Below are 18700 nucleotides of genomic sequence, written 5' to 3' on the forward strand. Positions count from 1 at the left end.
TGCCAAGTTCAGCCTGATGGGGACATAGCAGTAACTACTGGGTGTGAGGGGAGTGAAAGGTCTGAAGTTCCACTGGGCCATTCCAGAAGAGCCCGTGAGGGCAGCCTTGGGAAGGGGCTGCAGACGGGTTCTGGGTTTGGGGAATGGGAGGGTTATGCCCAGGACTACTGCTCCCCCTGGGTGGGCACGTGTGGTGGCCTCCACCAGGACACAGGGCCCCCGCTGGACCCCAGGGGTCTCACCGAAACTCCAGTCCTTCCTGATGCCCAGCTGGGACTCCTGGCTGAGTCATAAGCAGGATCATTACTGTGGTGGGAGGGGAAGCTGTGGTCTTCAGGCACCAGTCTCCCCCACCTGACACGCTGTCTCACATAGGACTGTCTTGTCTGCCTGTCACTTGTGGTTTGCTCCAGCCATCCCACCTGGCCCTCTAGTCTCCCACAAGACAGGCCTGGCAGATTGAGTTCTCCCCATTTGTCAGATGTGCAAACTGAGGCTTGCAGAGAGGGCAGGGCTGGTATACCTCCAGCACTACCTGGACTTGTGAGCACTTGCAGGGCAGTGTCTGAGTTCCATGCATGCCTGGTGCATCCCCCACCCCCCGGCTCAGCTTCTCTTTCTGGGAACAATCTAATGGTGGTCGCTGAGACTCAGGACTGTGACAAGGTGTCAGATGACAGAGCCAGGCATGCAGTAGATCCTCCGAGTGATTAGAAAGGACTGACTCCATGTCCTGCCTGGGGCCAAGCCCCCGCACCCCTACTCCAGGCTCAGCTGTGCCCTTGGGATCCATAGGGTGAGTGGGGGGCTCCTTGGTGGGGGAGAGAGAGGAGAATGAGTGAAAAAGTGAATGAATGGATGCGGCCAGGTGGTGGAGGGGGAGGGGAGGAGGCAGGTGTGCCCCCCCCCCTGCTGTGGGCAGGGGTGGCTGACTGATTGACTTGGGAGGGGGCTCCTAGGGAGGAGGTGGCGGAGGAGATGAGCTGCCATTGGTGTGCCTCAGACAAAGGCGGAGGGAGGGGGCATGGGCTGATGGGAAGGGAACAAAGAGGGAAGGGGGGCTGGTGGTGGGATTGCACCGTCAGGAGGGCGAAGACGAGGGAGGAGGCACTGGCCAGCTGGATAGACGGAGGAGGTTGGGCCGAGTAAGGAAGGACAGCCAGACACACAAAGAAGCAAGCGGCGGTGGCCATGTGCTGGGGATGGGGCTGGAGGTCCTGGGGGCGACAGGGGCTAGCAGAGGGCTGACCAGAGGGGCACCGGGCCGAGCAGGTAGGTACTTTGGATCCAACCGCTGCTTGAATGGGTGTTGGGGCTGCAGGTGTCCAGGTTCCAGACCCCTAGGTGATCCTCGCGGCTCTGGGTCTGTCTGTCCAACTGTACAGTTGCCAGGGCTCCACCATCAGCTTGTCCACCACTTTCTTAGAACCTTCATGGCATTCTTATTGTCCATCATCTGGGCCAGCTGGCAGTCTGTCCACTCAGCCTCTGGGCACCTGTGCTTATTCAGGAGAGGGTCTTGGTTTATCATCTGTCTGTCTGTCTATCTCTGGCTGTGTGTCTAAGCCTGGTGGCATTGGGCTGGAGAGCCCACCTGCAAGTTTAAATTATCAGGTTGGGGACTACCTTGGTGGTCCAGGGGTTGAGACATAGCCTTGAATGCAGGGGGTGTGGGTTCAATCCCTGGTTGGGAAACTAAAGTCCCACATGTCATGGATTTGGCCAAAATTAATAATAATAATAAAATTAAATTGTCAGGCCATATGTCTGTCTAGCTGACTGTCCGTTTGTGTGTCCAGAAGCCCCCACAGTGAGGGCCAGCATCTGTCTGTGTGTCTTGTCTATTGGTCACTTTGGCTGTCTGTCTGAAAACCTGTCCAATGGCTCTGTCCCTCTGTCTCCTGTTGTCCCTGCCTGCCTGTGTCTGTCACCCCATCTGCCAGGTGGTCTGTCCCCCAGACTCCCTGGGCTAGCACCATTCTGCCTGCAACATCCAGCCACCCTGCCTGAGACCCACCCAGGGCTGGGTGGGAGGGCCAGAACCTAGGTCAGGGGCTGCCTCCTCCCCAGACCCTTGGATGATCCCTGTCTCCCACGGCCCCAGGCACTGCAGGAGCTGAAGATGACGAGCTCCGTGGCGCCCTATGAGCAGTTGGTGCGGCAGGTGGAGGCCTTGAAGGCCGAGAACAGTCACCTGAGGCAGGAGCTTCGGGATAATTCAAGTCACCTGTCCAAGCTGGAGACAGAGACGTCAGGAATGAAGGTGTGAGGGGGAGGCGAGGCGAGGCAGAGGACACAGCCTGTGGCACAGGGACAAACACAAGGGATGGGTGGGCAGGACGAGGGCATCTAACAGATGGCCAGACCCGGAGCTCCCAGGCATCACCGACCGCTATCTTTCCTGCCTCCATCTTCAGGCAGTCCTGCAGCATTTACAGGGCAAGCTGGAGCAGGAGGCCCGTGTGTTGGTGTCCTCCGGGCAGACTGAGGTGCTGGAACAGCTGAAAGGTGAGGCACTGACCTGGGACTTCCTCTGCATACTGCGGGGAGGGGAGGCAGGGAGAGGTGCTTATCTTCACCTCTCTCTCCATGCCCACTCAGCCCTGCAGATGGACATCACCAGCCTGTATAACCTCAAGTTCCAGCCCCCAGCTCTGGCCCCCGAACCCACTGCCCGGACCCCCGAGGGAAGCCCAGTGCATAGCTCTGGGCCCTCCAAAGAGAGCTTTGGGGAGCTGAGCCGGGCCACCATTCGGCTCCTGGAGGAACTGGACCGGGAACGGTGAGATGGGGGGATCTCTACCCACCTTGTGAGCCCTCCTGCCCCCACCCCACCCCACCCACTGCCCCCAGGGGGCTGGTACCTCAGCCCCCTTCCCTGGCCCAACTGACCTCAACTGGAGGACAAAGAGGAGGGGGGTGTTCCTGCTGAGGGGAAGACTCCTGGGAGACGTCCCCAGGGGTCCCGGACACACAGGCATTGCCAGGGACAGGGCTGTGTCCGGTGCCAGGGCTCAGAGTCAGGCCTGGAGCCAGGGGGACTCAAGGCAATCTTTGTGGAGAAAAGGCTGCTGCCCAAGAAACCTGGGCCTGAGGCCAGAAGAAGGCAGGGTCTGGGTGCCTAGCTCAGCTGGGTCGTGTAGGGTCAGGTAGAACAGCTCTGGAGCAGGCTGGAGTTAACTCTATGCTTTGCTGTCTGACCTCAAGCAGGAACCCTAGCCCCTGCCAGCCTCAGACTTCTGCCCTGTAGAATGGGAATGCCCTGTAGAATGGTGTCTCCGCACCAGACATGAAGAAGTCTGAGCCTCAAGTTTACCCTGTGTAGGCTAGAAAGCCATTATCCAGTATTGCAGAGGTGTTAACCTCTTCAGAGCCTCTCTCCGAGGATCACAGTTTACAAATGAGTTGCCTTTTTTACTTTCAATTAATTTCTGCACCCCATCCCCACCCCAGTCCCGGGAGTGCTATGGGCGCTGAGACTGCCACACTGCCTCTTAAACATGGCACCCAAGAAGTGTTCATTAAAATCAGGGTAGACAGCTCCCGGCCTGTGAGCCCGCGCCCACCGACCTGCCCTCCCCCAGGTGTTTCCTGTTGAATGAGATTGAGAAGGAGGAAAAGGAGAAGCTCTGGTATTACTCGCAGTTGCAAGGGCTATCTAAGCGCTTGGATGAACTCCCGCACGTGGAGACGGTGAGCTCCCCGGGCGGCCCAGGGGTCCACAGGGCCCCGCCTACGGCGGGGGGCGTGGAGCGGAGGTGGAGGCCCCTCCCCTTCCCGGGAGCCCCCTCACGGGGCCCGTCCGCCCCTCCCAGCAGTTCTCGATGCAGATGGATCTGATCCGGCAGCAGCTGGAATTCGAGGCTCAGCACATCCGCTCGCTGATGGAGGAGCGCTTCGGCACCTCGGACGAGATGGTGCAGCGGGCGCAGGTACGGCGCGGGCGGGCCAGTGCACCAGTGGGCGAATCAGAGCGCAGACCTTGTGGGAGGAGTCTGGGTTAGCGCGGGGTTATATACCTGTGGGCGAATCAGAGCGCAGAGGCTCCTGTGGGTGGGGCCTGTCGCAGGGGGCAAAGCCACAGCTAGAGCGGGTTTAGGCCGGACCCAGCACAGAGGGCAGAGTCCCCGGGCGATGGGGACGGAGCCGACAGTGCGAGGAACCGAGTCTGAACAAGACTTGGGCGTTGCCAGTCAAATTGCGGGACCAAGTCAGAAAGTTGAGTGTGTCTGGAGGGTAGCCAGGGGTCTAAGTTTTGGGCGGGTCAAGAGTCCGGGGTTAAGGGTTGGACCTTGGGTGGGGCCAGGAAGTGAGTGGAGTCAAGTAACTGGGTGTTTAGAGTGGGAGGGCCACATCGAGGAAGAAGCCCAGGGTCAGAGCCCAGGGGCTTTGACAGTGGGTGTGGCCGATTTGAGCTGAGGGCGGGGCCATATTGGGACGTGCGCGGAGTCGGGATTTCCACAGCGTGCATTTTCCCCCACTCAGATCCGTGCTTCCCGCCTGGAGCAGATCGACAAGGAACTGCTGTCCGCGCAGGACCGGGTGCAGCAGACTGAGCCCCAGGTACCAGGGCGGCGGAGCTAGGGCCCTAGTAGGTGATGACAGCCAAGACAGTAAGGGAACCCCCAGGGCCCTGCCCCCACTACGTTGTCATGGCAGCCTGAGAGCTTTGCATGGTGCCCCTGGGCGGAAACCACAGGCCTGGCGCTCTCCCACAGGCCTTGCTGGCAGTGAAGTCGATGCCCATGGACGAGGACGCCGAAAATGAGGTCCCCACGCACCCTGAGGATGGTGCCCCTCAGCCGGGCAACAGTAAGGTGAGGGGAGTCCAGGTCGGGGGATGCTCACAGGCGGGGTGGAGGGATGGCGGCAGCTTGGTTGGGATACACTGTGAAGTGGGTCCTGCACCCCTACTGCATTTGAAGGCCCTTCCTCCCCAGACCGCCATAAAGCTTATCCAGGTGTGGGATGGTCACCCTGAGTTGGAGTGCTTGGTGAGGCTGGGTTGTAGTCTGGAGCCTGGCGTTGGTGTGGCTACCTGTCCTATATATTTGGAGGGCATGCTAGCTTAGGAGTACCCGTGATGCCGGTGGGATGGGCCTTTGGCCCTCACGGACTGGGGGCGTCTCTGCAGTAGGGTGTATGTGTGTGTTCTCTGGGAGGATGCAGGGTGAGAGAGGGCTAGCATGATGGGACTCCCTTGTTTAGGGGGAGTCACCAGGGGCTGGGGGACTGTCCCTGGCTGGGGAGTGCAGGCTCCCCACCCTGACATCTCCTGCCCCTCGCAGGTGGAGGTGGTCTTCTGGCTCCTGTCCATGCTGGCAACGCGGGACCAGGAGGACACGGCGCGGACGCTGCTCGCCATGTCCAGCTCACCCGAAAGCTGCGTGGCCATGCGCCGCTCAGGCTGTCTGCCGCTGCTGCTGCAGATCCTGCATGGCACCGAGGCCGGGGCTGGGGGTCGCAACGGGACCCCCGGGGCTCCGGGAGCCAAGGATGCGCGCATGCGCGCCAATGCAGCGCTGCACAATATCGTCTTCTCTCAGCCCGACCAGGGGCTGGCACGCAAGGAGATGCGCGTGTTACACGTGCTGGAGCAGATCCGCGCCTACTGCGAGACCTGCTGGGACTGGCTGCAGGCCCGGGATGGCGGGCCTGAGGGCGGCGGTGCCGGTGCTGGTGAGTGCGCATCCTGGGCTCCCCGCGGGGCAGGGCAGGGCAGCACCCTGGGGTGTCAGGGGCCTCTGGCTTCTCCTGGGCACCTGCTTTGTGCCTGGCGCTGGCTGAGGTCTCATGGGAACCTGTGAAGATAGACTGGTGAAGGGACAACCACGAACAACCCAGGCCGCGGGGTAGATGTTCAAGAAACCATGGATTGTAGGCAACCCTCCAAACGTGAGTGCAGAGTTTGAGATTCCTAGCTTTTGTGGCTGATTGCAAAGTTAATTTCCGATGCTGAGCACCAGACTGGGTGAGGCAGGTCGCTCCTTGTTCACTTTAGAGGTTCTGTGAAGGAGGCCCCTCTACTCCGGGAGTGACTCCCACAAGCCCAGCGCACAGCACTTTGAAAAACTGGGGTTTTGGCAGGCCTGCAGAGTGCAGACCGTAGGGAGGGGCGGGGACGCACCAGGTAACATCTCCGGGAGTGGGAGGGCTCTGACCATGGTCCTTGTGCCTACAGCGCCGGTGCCCATCGAGCCGCAGATCTGTCAGGCCACCTGCGCCGTCATGAAGCTGTCCTTCGACGAGGAATATCGCCGTGCCATGAATGAGCTGGGTGAGTGTCCCTCATCAACCCTTGCCCCTGATCTGGTCCAAGGTCTCCAGGCCTCCTCCAGCGCAGGGCAGGCTCTGGGCCCTAGTGGTCCTGGGACTCAGGCAATGGGGGTAGGGCTGGGAAAGTCAGGAGCTGAGGTGAATCTAACCTACCAGTGGTCAGGGCAGGGTGACCCTGTGAAATTTTAGGTTTGGGAATATTACATCTTTTTCCTAACGAAGGTCCGTTGAAATGTTGGAAACAGAAATACCAAGGGCGCAAATTACATTCATCTGCTTCGTTTTACTCTAATACAAAATGAGGCACATACCTCTCACCTGGCAGGTGATCGGAGCACTCAGAAGTTCCCTAAGGTCTCACATGGTACGACAATGTGGGGTGAGGGGCGGGGTGGGGGGCATCTGGAGCAGTGGCCACTTTACAAGAGGGCACAGCTCTTGAGGCTTTCCTCTCTTGGCTGTTCCACAGACCCCTGGGGGTTACCAAGTCCCCTCCAGGAGGCCTGAAAGGTCACTTATTTGATGAAGTTAAGATATGATTTACCTTCTCCCCTCTTGTGGGCATGGTGTGTGAAGTGCAATTTAACAGGCACTGGTACTCTGAGGACCCTTGGGCTGTGCGTTCTGGGCTTATAAGATTTCTCCATTTTAATTTATAGTATGGTAAATATTTGTTATTGGAGTATAGTTGATTTATAATGTGTTGGTTTCAGGTGTAAATTGATTCAGTTATATATATTCTTTTTTAATTCTTTTCCATTATGGCTTATCACAGGATATTGAATATAGTTCTCTGTGCCATAGAGTAGGACCTTGTTGTGTATCCATCCTGCACATAATAGCTTACCTCTGCCAACCGCAGCCTCCCACTCCATCCTTCCCCTTTGGCAACCACAAGTCTGTTCTCTGTGTCTGTGAGTCTGTTTGGCAGATAGATTCATTTGTCATATTTTAGATTCCACATTAAGTAACATCATATGGCTTTTGTCTTTGTCTTTCACAGAAAATCTCTAGTTGCATCCATGTTGCTGCAAATGGCAATATTTTGTTCTTTTTTGTGGCTGAGTAATATTCCACTATATATATATAAATATATAGGCTCCTAGGAGTGGATTTTTAAGATTAAGAAGCAAAAAGGCTTTGGATACCCCCCTCAACTTTGAATTATGTATCTCAACATTTTTTTCATTCTGCTATGCACATTACACACACACAGGGTCCCTTTGGAAGCTTGTGGGTTTGTGTTGCTGAGCCCCTTCCCCAGGATGGCCCCCACTGGTGTGTTCATGAGCAAAAGCACTTCACAGTCCTGAGAAGGATCCCGTTGCTGAGCAAGGGGAAGGGCCGTGTGTGTCTGGGTTCCTGTACCTTTTGACCGTCACCGTCCACATTCGTGAGAACCCTGTGTCCTAGTGAACAGAGGGTTGTGTGTGGGGGCCATCAGCAATGGCTCCTGAGCATATGCCATCCGGTCCGTCCTGGGGACGTGGCAGGGCGCAGCCTCCCGCCCTGCCCTCAGTGATTCGCTGTCTAATGGTTTTGAGACTTCTTGTTTGGGAAGTTGGGGGGCTTCCCTGAGGAAGTGACTCTTCAACAGAAGGGGACGCAGGAAACTGGGTGGACAGTGGGGAAGAGCACCCGGGCAGAGGGAATAGCACATGCAAAGGCTCTGTAGTTGGACCACGTGTGACTGGAGACTGACAGTGGAAAGGAGGCAGGCACAGAGGCACAGGGCACCGAGGGGAAAGGCAAGCCTGCCAGCAGGCTATCTGGAGGAGGTGTCCTCAGAGTCGGGTTTCAAAAGTAGGCTTGAGGAGAGCAGACTGGGGGTGGAAGAGAAGGGAGGGTGTATAGCAGAGTGACCTGTGAGGCGGGATGGCTGGGGGCACCTGACCACCCTTGCGCTGCCGGGACCCCCACAGGTGGGCTGCAGGCAGTGGCGGAGTTACTGCAGGTTGACCATGAGATGCACAAGATGACCCGGGACCCTCTCAACCTGGCCCTGCGCCGATACGCCGGCATGACCCTCACCAACCTCACCTTCGGGGACGTCGCCAACAAGGTGCCTGGGTGGGCGGGTCGGCCTCACCAGGCCCAGAGTAGCGCTGAGCTGTGGGACAGGTGGGGAGACTGAGGCCCAGCTTCTCCCTCAACCAGGCCACTGTCCTCTTGGCCACTCTGCCCTGTGGGCTAGGGGGCCTCTGCGCTGTGGATGGAGGGCTGCGGGGGAGACCAGTGTTTGCACCTGCCTGAGCCTCAGGCTCATTTGGGCAATGAAGTGACTGCTCCCCTCCCTCCATGGTGGTGAAGATGGGGGTGGGGTTCAAGCTCCAGCACATTGCAAGTGCTTGGTTAACACTCGCCCCACCTGTCCCCCCCGACATGGCATGACTTCCCTGTGCCCACCACAGGCTGCACTGTGTGCCCGCCGGGGCTGCATGGAGGCCATTGTCGCCCAGCTGGCATCAGAGAGTGAGGAGCTGCACCAGGTATCAGGAGGCTGTGGGAACACTGGCGGGGGGGGGGGGGGAGGTGGAGGGCATCCCCTGCGCTTTGCTGTGTGCCAGCTGCTGCAGGCCTTTAGGGTGGGAGCCTGGCCCAGGCCCACCCTGCCTGCCCTGCCCCGCCCCCAGGTCGTGTCTAGCATCCTGCGCAACCTGTCCTGGAGGGCTGACATCAACAGCAAGAAGGTGCTGAGGGAGGTGGGCAGCATGACTGCCCTGATGCAGTGCGTCCTGCGAGCCACTAAGGTGGGTGTCGAGTGGGGCGGCTGGGAGGCGGGGCAGCCAGGGTGGGCAGGAGGCACTGGTGGCGAGTTCTCCACCTGGGGGGAAACCAAGTCAGACAACCCACTGCTTGGCAACAGGCCCACACCTGGGGCTCCCAACATTGCCGCTCAGAGAACCTGTCATAGCTGACTCCATTACTTGTTAGTTAAATTTGAAAACGCATCTGGGTATCTCACGTGGGTGCCTCTGGGGGAGAGGGCCTGGTGAGTGGGCTGTGTTGTCCCCACTACATTGTTGACCCCCTGCTGCTCCTGCCCTGCACCCAGGAGTCCACCCTGAAGAGCGTGCTTAGCGCCCTGTGGAACCTCTCGGCGCACAGCACGGAGAACAAGGCAGCCATCTGCCAGGTGGATGGTGCCCTGGGCTTCCTGGTGAGCACACTGACCTACAAGTGCCAGAGCAACTCGCTAGCCATCATCGAGAGCGGTGGCGGCATCCTGCGCAATGTGTCCAGCCTCATCGCCACCCGTGAGGACTACAGGTCAGCTGGGGGCGGGGAGAGGGGGTGGGAGGGGTCCCCGTTGGGAGGGGGGAAGGAGGTGTGGGGGAAGGGAGTGGGGAATGCTGGGGTCAGAGGAAGGAGATGTGGGGGGCACTGGGGCAGGGCTTGAGGAAAGAAGGGGGGGGAAGGAGGGGGGTGCTGGGGGGTGGAGGAAGGTGTAAGGGGTGCTGGAGCGCTGGGGGTAAAGAGGTGGGGGGAGGGAGTGGGGGCACTGGAGTGGGGCTGGCAGCTCCCCCTCTGCAGTAAACTCCCCCTCTGCAGTAAACTCCCCCGGGAGCCTTACCTTCTCCTGCCAATGAGTCATCTAGATGACCCCCTAGGTGCTATTTTTAGTATAAATATATCCCCAATACTACATGGGATATACTTGTACTACATCTTAAACTAGCTTTGTAAAAATAAACATAATATTCAAGTAATATTAATAATACTTGTTCTTTATTAAAATGTTATTCACTATGTAATAAGTAACTTACTAGGTAACATTAACAACAAGCTTCAATACTTCAACAACAATACTTCACTATGTGAACAGACATAACTTTTAAAAGTATATCCCAAACTCTGCATGTGATATACTTGTACTAAATTTTAAATTAACTCAGTAAAAAATACATAATTTTCTAAATAACATTAATAATACTTGCTCTTTATTAAAATATTCATTAATATTAAGTAAAACAATACCTATTCTTCATTAACATATTTATTTCCTACTATAACATTGCATACTTATATTGAATTTTAAATGAATTTATTAAAATAAAAATGCACCACTTTCTAAATAATAGTAATAAAAACTTGTTCTTTATTAATTTCACTTATTAATATTACTAATAAGTAATGCTTCTGATATATGAAAGTATATAACTTTTAAAAAGTATACATCTAAGTATATCCCAAATATTGCATGGGATATACCTGTGCTGAAGATTTTATCAGTTAAAACATTAAGAAACAATACTTAGATTTCTGTTTCCTTTTAATACTATCTTTGTGTGTGTGTGCTTAGTCACTTAATTTTGTCTGACTATCTGAGACCCCATGGACAGGGGAGCCTGGTGGGCTACAGTCCATGGGCTTCTCTGTCCATGGGATTTCCCAGGTAAGAATACTGGAGGGCATTGCCATTTCTTTGTCCAGGGTCTCAATCCAGAGGTTGAATCCACCTCTCCCATATTGGCAGGTGGATTCTTTACCACTAGCGCCACCTGGGAAGCCCCCAATACTATTTTCAGTATATCCTAAATATTACATGGGATAAGTGTAAGCATTAGCTGCTCAGTTGTGTCCGACTTTTTGCGACCCCATGCAGTATAGACCTCCAGGCTCCTCTGTCATGGAGTTTTCCAGGCAAGAATACTGGAGTGGGTTGCCATTCACGTCTCTAATTACATGGGATATACTGGTGCTAATGACCTTACCCCAGTAGAGAATTCCCTGGCGTGCAGTGATTAGGGCTGTGCTTTCATTACCGAGGTCCTGGGTTCAGTCATCCCTGGTGGGGGAAATAAGATCTCACAAGTCATGGAGTGGACAGAAAAAAAAAAAAAGTCTTATCAAGCAAAATAAAACATTTTATCTACTACTAATGCTAATAATAAATAGTACTTGGTATCTTTAGAAACAAACAGAAATCTCTAGTATAGGTATATAAAGAGATATACTACACACTACATGTAAAATAACAAGAACCTACTGTATAGCACAGCGAATTCTACTATAGTTACGTAGATGCGAAAAGAATCCGAGAAAGAATGTATAAAGGTATAACAGAACCACTTTGCTGTACGTCTAAAACTAACAACATTGTAAGTCAACTATACTCCATTATAGAATAAAAATTTTTTTAAATGAGTTAACTAAATTTGACTTTACATGAGTATTAATAACGAATTAATAGTACTGTTTAATAGTTTGATATTAATAAAAGCTTTGGCACAAGTACATCCCACCCAATGTTTGGGATACACTTACACTAAGAATTTAGCTCTGTTTTTGAAATTCGAAGTTACCTGGGCATCTTCTGTTTGGATTTGCCCCATCCTGCCGGGGAGGGTGGTGGGCGGTGTCCAGGTTGGGCGGGGCCTGACGCGCTCCGCCCCGCTTCCCGCAGGCAGGTGCTGCGCGACCACAACTGCCTGCAGACGCTGCTGCAGCACCTGACGTCGCACAGCCTGACCATAGTGAGCAATGCGTGCGGCACGCTCTGGAACCTGTCGGCCCGCAGCCCCCGCGACCAAGAGCTGCTGTGGGACCTGGGCGCCGTGGGTATGCTGCGGAACCTGGTGCACTCGAAGCACAAGATGATCGCCATGGGCAGCGCCGCCGCGCTGCGCAACCTGCTGGCTCACCGGCCTGCCAAGTACCAGCCGGCGGCCACCGCGATCTCCCCGGGCTCCTGCGCGCCCAGCCTGTACGTGCGCAAGCAGCGCGCGCTAGAGGCCGAGCTGGACACACGACACCTGGCGCAGGCGCTTGACCACCTGGAGAAGCAGGGCCTGCCGGAGGCCGAGGCCATCTCCAAGAAGCCCCTCCCGCCCCTGCGCCACCTGGACGGCCTGGCCCAGGACTACGCCTCTGACTCGGGCTGCTTTGACGACGACGATGCGCCCTCCCTGGCCGCTGCCGCCACTGCCGCAGAGCCCGCCAGCCCCGCAGTGCTCTCCCTCTTCCTGGGCAGCCCCTTCCTGCAGGGCCAGGCGCTGGCCCGAGCCCCGCCCACCCGCCGAGGAGGCCTGGAGGTGGAGAAGGAGGCCTGTGGGGAGGCAGCCGTGGCAGCTAGGGCCAAGGCCAAGCTGGCGCTGGCGGTGGCTCGCATCGACAGGCTGGTGGAGGATATCTCGGCCCTGCACACCTCCTCTGACGACAGCTTCAGCCTCAGCTCCGGGGACCCTGGGCAGGAGGCCCCGCGAGAAGGCCGTGCCCAATCCTGTTCACCTTGCAGGGGACCTGAGGGGGTGCGGCGGGAAGCGGGCGGCAGCCGGGCTCACCCACTGCTGCGGCTCAAGGCAGCCCACGCCAGCCTTTCCAATGACAGTCTCAATAGCGGTAGCACCAGTGATGGGCACTGTCCTCGTGAGCACTCACGGCCCTGCTCACTGGCTGCTCTGGCTGAGCACCGAGAGGGGCCCCCACGTGGCCAGGCGAGGCCCAGCCGGCTTGACCTCAACCTGCCCGGCGGCCAGGCTGAGCCTGAGGCCCGGGATGCCAAGGCCACAGACGCCCACGTGCGTACCATCAAGTTGTCGCCCACCTACCAGCACGTGCCGCTGCTGGAGGGTGCCACCAGGGTGGGTGCAGGGTCCCTGGCCCCCGGGGCCCGGAAACAGGCCTGGCTGTCCACAGAGGGCCTGAGCAGTGTGCCTGAGAAGCTAGCGGTCGAGAAAGCACCCCTCTGCCTGTCCCGCTGCAGCTCGCTGTCCTCGCTGTCCTCAGCTGGCCGCCCGGGGCCTAGCGAGGCTGGGGACCTAGACGAGAGTGACTCTTCCCTGGAGGGGCTGGAGGAGGCTGGCCCTGGTGAGGCAGAGCTGGATGGGGCCTGGAGGGGCCCGGGGGCCACCTCCCTGCCCATGGCCATCCCGGCACCCCAGAGGGGTCGGGGCCTGGGGGTGGAGGATGCCACACCGTCCAGCTCCTCTGAGAACTGCATACAGGAGACACCGCTGGTACTGAGCCGCTGCAGCTCAGTCAGTTCACTGGGCAGCTTCGAGAGCCCGTCCATTGCCAGCTCCATCCCCAGTGACCCGTGCAGCGGACTGGGCAGCGGCACGGTCAGCCCCAGTGAGCTGCCTGATAGCCCCGGGCAAACCATGCCACCGAGCCGCAGCAAGACACCGCCGCTGGCCCCAGCACCACCAGGCGAGCGGGAGGCCACCCAGTTCAGCCTGCAGTGGGAGAGTTACGTGAAGCGCTTCCTGGACATCGCCGACTGCCGGGAGCGCTGCCGGCTGCCCTCCGAGCTGGACGCAGGCAGCGTGCGTTTCACCGTGGAGAAGCCCGACGAGAACTTCTCGTGTGCCTCCAGCCTCAGCGCACTGGCCCTGCATGAGCTCTATGTGCAGAAGGACGTGGAGCTGCGGCTGCTGCCCCCTGCGTGCCCAGAGCGCAGCAGTGGAGGAGGCGGAGGCCCGGGGCACCGCCGACGGGACGAAGCCAGTGGCTGTCTGGAAGGGCCGGTGTCCACTGATCAGGAGCTGGAGCTGCTGCGTGAGTGCCTGGGTGGGTCCGTGCCTGCCCGGCTCCGCAAGGTGGCCTCGGCACTGGTGCCTGGTCGCCGCGCGCTGCCTGTGCCGGTCTACATGCTGGTGCCTGCCCCGGCCCATGAGGACGACTCCTGCACTGACTCGGCCGAGGGCACTCCAGTCAACTTCTCCAGCGCCGCCTCCCTCAGTGATGAGACCCTGCAGGGACCCCCCAAGGATGGTGGGCGTTTGGATGGGCAGAAGCCCGCGGGTTGTGCCGCCCCCACCAGGCAGCCTGCTGGGCAGCGGCACAGGGTGGGGAGCATGGGCCGGAGCACAGAGCAGCCCCGGGGGGCTGGCAGGAGCCGGGCAGGGCTGGAGCTGCCCCTCCGCCGGCCCCCAAGCACCTGCAGGGACGGCCTGCGGGACAGCTCCCGCCCAGGCCGGGAGCATGGGGATGGGGCTCTGCAGTCTCTATGCCTCACAACGCCCACTGAGGAGGCTGTGTACTGTTTCTGTGGCAATGACTCAGATGAGGAGACGGCCACAGCGGTCACAGCAGCACCCCCACGGCGGGCATCCGCGATCCCCCGGGCGGTGAAGAGGGAGTGCCCAGCTGGTGCCAGGAAGGAGGTGCAGGCTGTGCCCAAGGCTGCACCCAAGGCGGCACCGCCTGCCCGGGCCCAGCCCAGCCTCATTGCAGATGAGACACCACCATGCTACTCCCTGAGCTCCTCCGCCAGCTCCCTCAGCGAACCTGAGCCCTCCGAGTGCATGGTCAGCCGGCCCCGGGTCCACAAGCCAGGGCTCACCAAGGACCTGGGCCCCGGGGGCAGGAAGGATGGCACCCCCAGCCCGCGGGCCGAGGCAGAGCTGCTCCGGCGCTGCATCGGCTCAGCCTTGCCCAGGCGCCAGCCCCAGGTGTCTGGCCCAAGGCGCCGCCCACCCGGAGAGGCCCAGCCAAATGAGCGTGCAGCAGAAGGGCCCCGGGAGCGCAGTGAGGAGGCGGCCAGCTCAGACCATGCCTCAGACCTGGATAGCATCGAGTGGCGTGCCATCCAGGAGGGCGCCAACTCTGTTGCCACATGGCTGCACCAGGCCGCAGCGGCGGCTGCCCACGAGGCCTCCTCAGAGTCTGATTCCGTTCTGTCCTTTGCAACAGGGCAGTCGGTGGGTTCCACCCTGCAGCCCACCCTGCATAGGAAGGGGCGTCAGCCAAGGGCAGAGGGCCAGCCAAGTGGTGCCCTGCGGCCAGAGAAACCAGAAGGGGCCCTCACCCAGCGCAGCAGCAGGCCGGAGAAGCTGCGTGGCACTCAGAAGGCCCCGAATGGGGTGCCGGCGGTGCTCCGGGGACATACAGTGATCTACATGCCCAGTCCGGCCACCCGGGCACAGTCCAGAGGTGCCCCTGGTTCCCGCATTGCGGCAAGAAGGATGGGAGCCCCCAGCCCCGTGCAGCCGGCGGCCCCCACCAAAGCCCCCAGCACAGGGCAGCAGCGGTCTCGGAGCCTGCACCGGCCTGGCAAGATCTCAGAGCTGGCAACGCTCAGTCCCCCGCAGAGAAGTGCCACACCACCAGCCCGCCTTGCCAAGACCCCGTCGTCAAGTTCCTCTCAGACCTCACCGGCCTCCCAGCCTCTGCCCAGGAGGTCACCCCCTGCTGCCCAGCCTGTAGGGGCCCTGCCCGGCCCCAAGGCCTCCCCAGTGCCCAAGACTCCAGCAAGGGCCCTGCTGGCCAAGCAGCACAAGACGCAGAAGTCACCCGTGAGGATCCCCTTCATGCAGAGGCCCGCCAGGCGGGGGCCGCCGCCCTTGGCTAGGGCAGCCCCGGAGCCAGGCCCTAGGGGCCGGGTGGGCGCAGAAAGGGGCCCTGCAGCCCGAGGGGGCCGCCTGGGCCTGGTGCGCGTGGCCTCCGCCCGCTCTAGCGGCAGCGAATCCTCCGAGCGCTCGGGTTTCCGGCGGCAACTGACCTTTATCAAGGAGTCGCCGGGTCTGCTGCGCCGCCGACGCTCGGAACTGTCAGCACCCGAGGCCACCAACCCGACCACCCAGGCTGCCTCGCCCTGCCGCGGCCGGCCGGCACTACCCGCTGTCTTCCTCTGCTCCTCGCGCTGCGATGAGCTGCGGGCAGGCTCCCAGCAGGCCCCGGCCGCCCAGCGGGCCCCTGCGGCCCGGCCCCGCCCCAGCGAGCGGCAGCCTCGGCGCACCAGCTCCGAGAGCCCGTCCCGCCTGCCCGTCCGCACGCCGGCCACTGGGCCCGAGACGGTCAAGCGCTATGCCTCCCTACCCCACATCAGCGTGGTCCGCAGACCGGATGCCACCAGCCCCGAACCTGCAGCGGACGCCACCCGCCGCAGCAGCGCAGGGGAGGCCGGGCCGCTGCCCAGGGTGGCCGCGCCGGGCACCACGTGGCGCCGCATCCGGGACGAGGACGTCCCGCACATCCTGCGGAGCACGCTGCCCGCCCGCGCACTGCCGCTGCTGGGCTCCCCGCCAGAGAACGGCCCGGCCGGCCCGCCGCAGCGCAAGACCAGCGACGCCGTGGTCCAGACTGAGGACTTCGCGGCCGCGAAGACCAACTCCAGCACGTCCCCAAGCATGGAGAGCAGGGCGCCCCCCCAGGCCACGGCCGGCGGCCCCACCTTCCTTCTTGGCAGCGACGTGGACGGGCCGCCCGCCAAGGCGCCCGCCCCCACCCCCTTCGTCCCCGCCAGCCGGCACGGCTCCCCCAGCCGCTCCGCCCGCGTCCCCCCCTTCAACTACGTGCCCAGCCCCATGGTGGCGGCCACCGCTGACTCCGCCGTGGAGAAGGCCCCCACCCCCGTCCCCACCAGCCTCCTGGAATAGTGGCCAGTACTGGACTTCCAGAACATCCTCTCCTGGCCCAGGACCGTCTGGCTGCCCCGAGGGTGGTCCCAGGACCCGCCTGCCACCACCCCCCCAGGGCCCCGCCCTCCGAGCCTCACCCCTGCCCACACGGGCCTCGCACTCACGCGTAGACGCTTGCTTTTGAGCCAAGGAAGCTTCTGGAGGAAAGTAAGCTGCGGGCTGGAGCGCGCGTCACCGCAAGGGGGCGCCCACGAGGCGCCCGCGCGGAGACCACCCTCCTGGCTCGGGCCGTCCTCAACGGTGCCCTTCTGGGTTCCTGGCCCTGCCGGGCCCGGCGTTAGCACCACACTTGCTCCCTTCCCCTCTGGGGAACGCATGGGGGTAGGGAGGGAATGACAGTGCCCGCCGAGGTGGGGACGGGGCTGAGAGGGTGGCGGCTGCAGGAGCCTGCCAGGCGGGGGGAGGGGGTGGGGCGGAGGCGGCTGCGCATGCGCAGGAGAAAGCCTGTAATTACGGGCAGGGCCGGGTAATTGGTTAACTACGACTTAGCTGGTTTGTTTCCCGTCTCAGCCTCAGCTGGGGGCGTGCGGGAGGGGCGTGTCTGCGCCCGGCAGAAAGGCCACCCCAACCCCAGACAGACACGCGCAGGGAGCCTGGAGCACCCCGAAACTGGTCGGGGCCGTTGGGGACACAGGGCGTCCCCGCAGTACTCGTAAGGAACCAGGAGAGGCAGGCGTGCCGGGAGGGTCGTGGCTGAGGAGACCGAGAAACGGAGGGGAGGCCGGGGCCTACCCACCGCCCAGTAGCCAGGCTTGGACCGCACTCTGCGGGAAGTGCTCCCCGCGGGCGCTTGCCCGATCCCAGGCCTTTGCCTTTCACCCTGAGTCTCCTTTTCCTTGGATCTGCGGGCTCCGTGGGGCGTGGCATCCTCCCGGGGGCCAGCACACCTGCCCGAACAGCCAACCTCCTTTCCCTGAGGAGCCCGGCTGTGGGCGAGAGCCGGGAGCTGCTCTCAGCCGCCCTATGGATCTGCAGTCACACCGCCCTGCCGAGCTGCTCTGGGGGCCGGGGACAGTGTGCCGGGGACAGTGTGCCGGTTGCTATCCCTTCTCTGGGAGGAGCTGGGCAGAGCCAGGTGGAGAAGAGGTGCTGAAGGAGCCCTGCCTCTGCCCCCCTCGGACGCCGTGCTGCCGCTCCTTAAGACACACACGCTGCGACATCGAGTCCCGCAGGCCAGGGGCTCGGCTTGAGGGCCAGGGGCAGAAGCAGGACTCAGGAAGGGCTGCACCACGTACTACTCCTGCGGAGAGCGGTGGGGACTGAGCAGGCGCTAGAACAGCCACTGCTGACCCTGAGGCCCCTCTCCAAGACGGATAAGACACTGCTCTGCAAACGGCTGCTCCCATCCTGTCAGTAGCCAGGAGGGGAGGGGGGAGTGGCCTTCTGAGCTCCTTCTCAAATGGGGGGGAGGGGCTGCAGAATGCTGCACCCCATCATCATAGGCGAGCCACCCCTGGAAATGGAATGCTGCCAGCTTGCCAAGCTGTGGGGGCCTGGAGTGGAAGCCCCCGTACTGAGTCCCAGGCTGTGCTCTGGCAGCTGCATGCCTGCTTCCCCACGTGGGCGGTGGGGAGAATTCCCAGAGCTACCTCTGGGTTGAGTATGTCGGCTGCCATGACTGATGGCAGAGGACCGTCCAGGCTGGCTGCCCCTAGCCATTCTCTCCACAGGCAGGGGCAGGGCCCGAGCCATCCCATCCTGTCCAGCGCTCACCCTGCCACCTTGATCCATCACAGCAGCGGTCCACGCAGCCGTTGGGCTGGTGGGAGCCCGAGGCCCTGATTAGAGTGGCTTCCTGGAGGAGGCAGTGCTGGCCATTGCTGGACAATCAGCCTGAGGCCAGAGCTTGGAGGAACAAAGTCCGAGGACCCCAAACACTCCTGTGAAGCCCTGACCCAAGAGACATAGGGCACCCAGACCAGACCTCAGCCCAGAGCAGATGGACACCGCGAGCTGGGTACTGACTTTGGGGCACTACCTCACCATGCTGCCGCAGCCTGAGCCTGGTTGTCTTGGCTTGTCCCCCTCCCTGCGTCTCCATCCCAGGTGCCACAGGACAC

General features: G+C 60.5%; 1 protein-coding gene across 2 annotated transcripts; it reads left to right on the top strand.

Annotated features, from left to right (window-relative positions):
- Nucleotides 1-754: 754 nt before the first annotated feature.
- Nucleotides 755-18628, top strand: APC2 (APC regulator of WNT signaling pathway 2). 2 transcript variants are annotated; one of them, XM_061151240.1, is made up of 15 exons: nucleotides 755-796; nucleotides 2105-2263; nucleotides 2418-2508; nucleotides 2602-2782; nucleotides 3585-3693; nucleotides 3816-3932; nucleotides 4486-4563; nucleotides 4719-4817; nucleotides 5289-5679; nucleotides 6182-6277; nucleotides 8199-8338; nucleotides 8688-8765; nucleotides 8910-9026; nucleotides 9332-9546; nucleotides 11684-18628. In XM_061151240.1, exons 2-15 carry the CDS (start codon nucleotides 2123-2125, stop codon nucleotides 16596-16598), a joined length of 6768 nt encoding a protein of 2255 aa, XP_061007223.1. In that variant the 5' UTR covers nucleotides 755-796; nucleotides 2105-2122; the 3' UTR covers nucleotides 16599-18628. The 2 variants fall into 2 exon arrangements, with proteins under 2 accessions (XP_061007223.1, XP_061007222.1); XM_061151239.1 differs by lacking the exon at nucleotides 755-796 and having other exon boundaries at nucleotides 2123-2263; nucleotides 3819-3932.
- The last annotated feature ends 72 nt before the right edge of the window (nucleotides 18629-18700 follow it).

Source organism: Dama dama, chromosome 9, assembly GCF_033118175.1.
Source record: "Dama dama isolate Ldn47 chromosome 9, ASM3311817v1, whole genome shotgun sequence".
In the NCBI taxonomy this organism is placed as follows: Eukaryota; Metazoa; Chordata; class Mammalia; order Artiodactyla; family Cervidae; genus Dama; species Dama dama.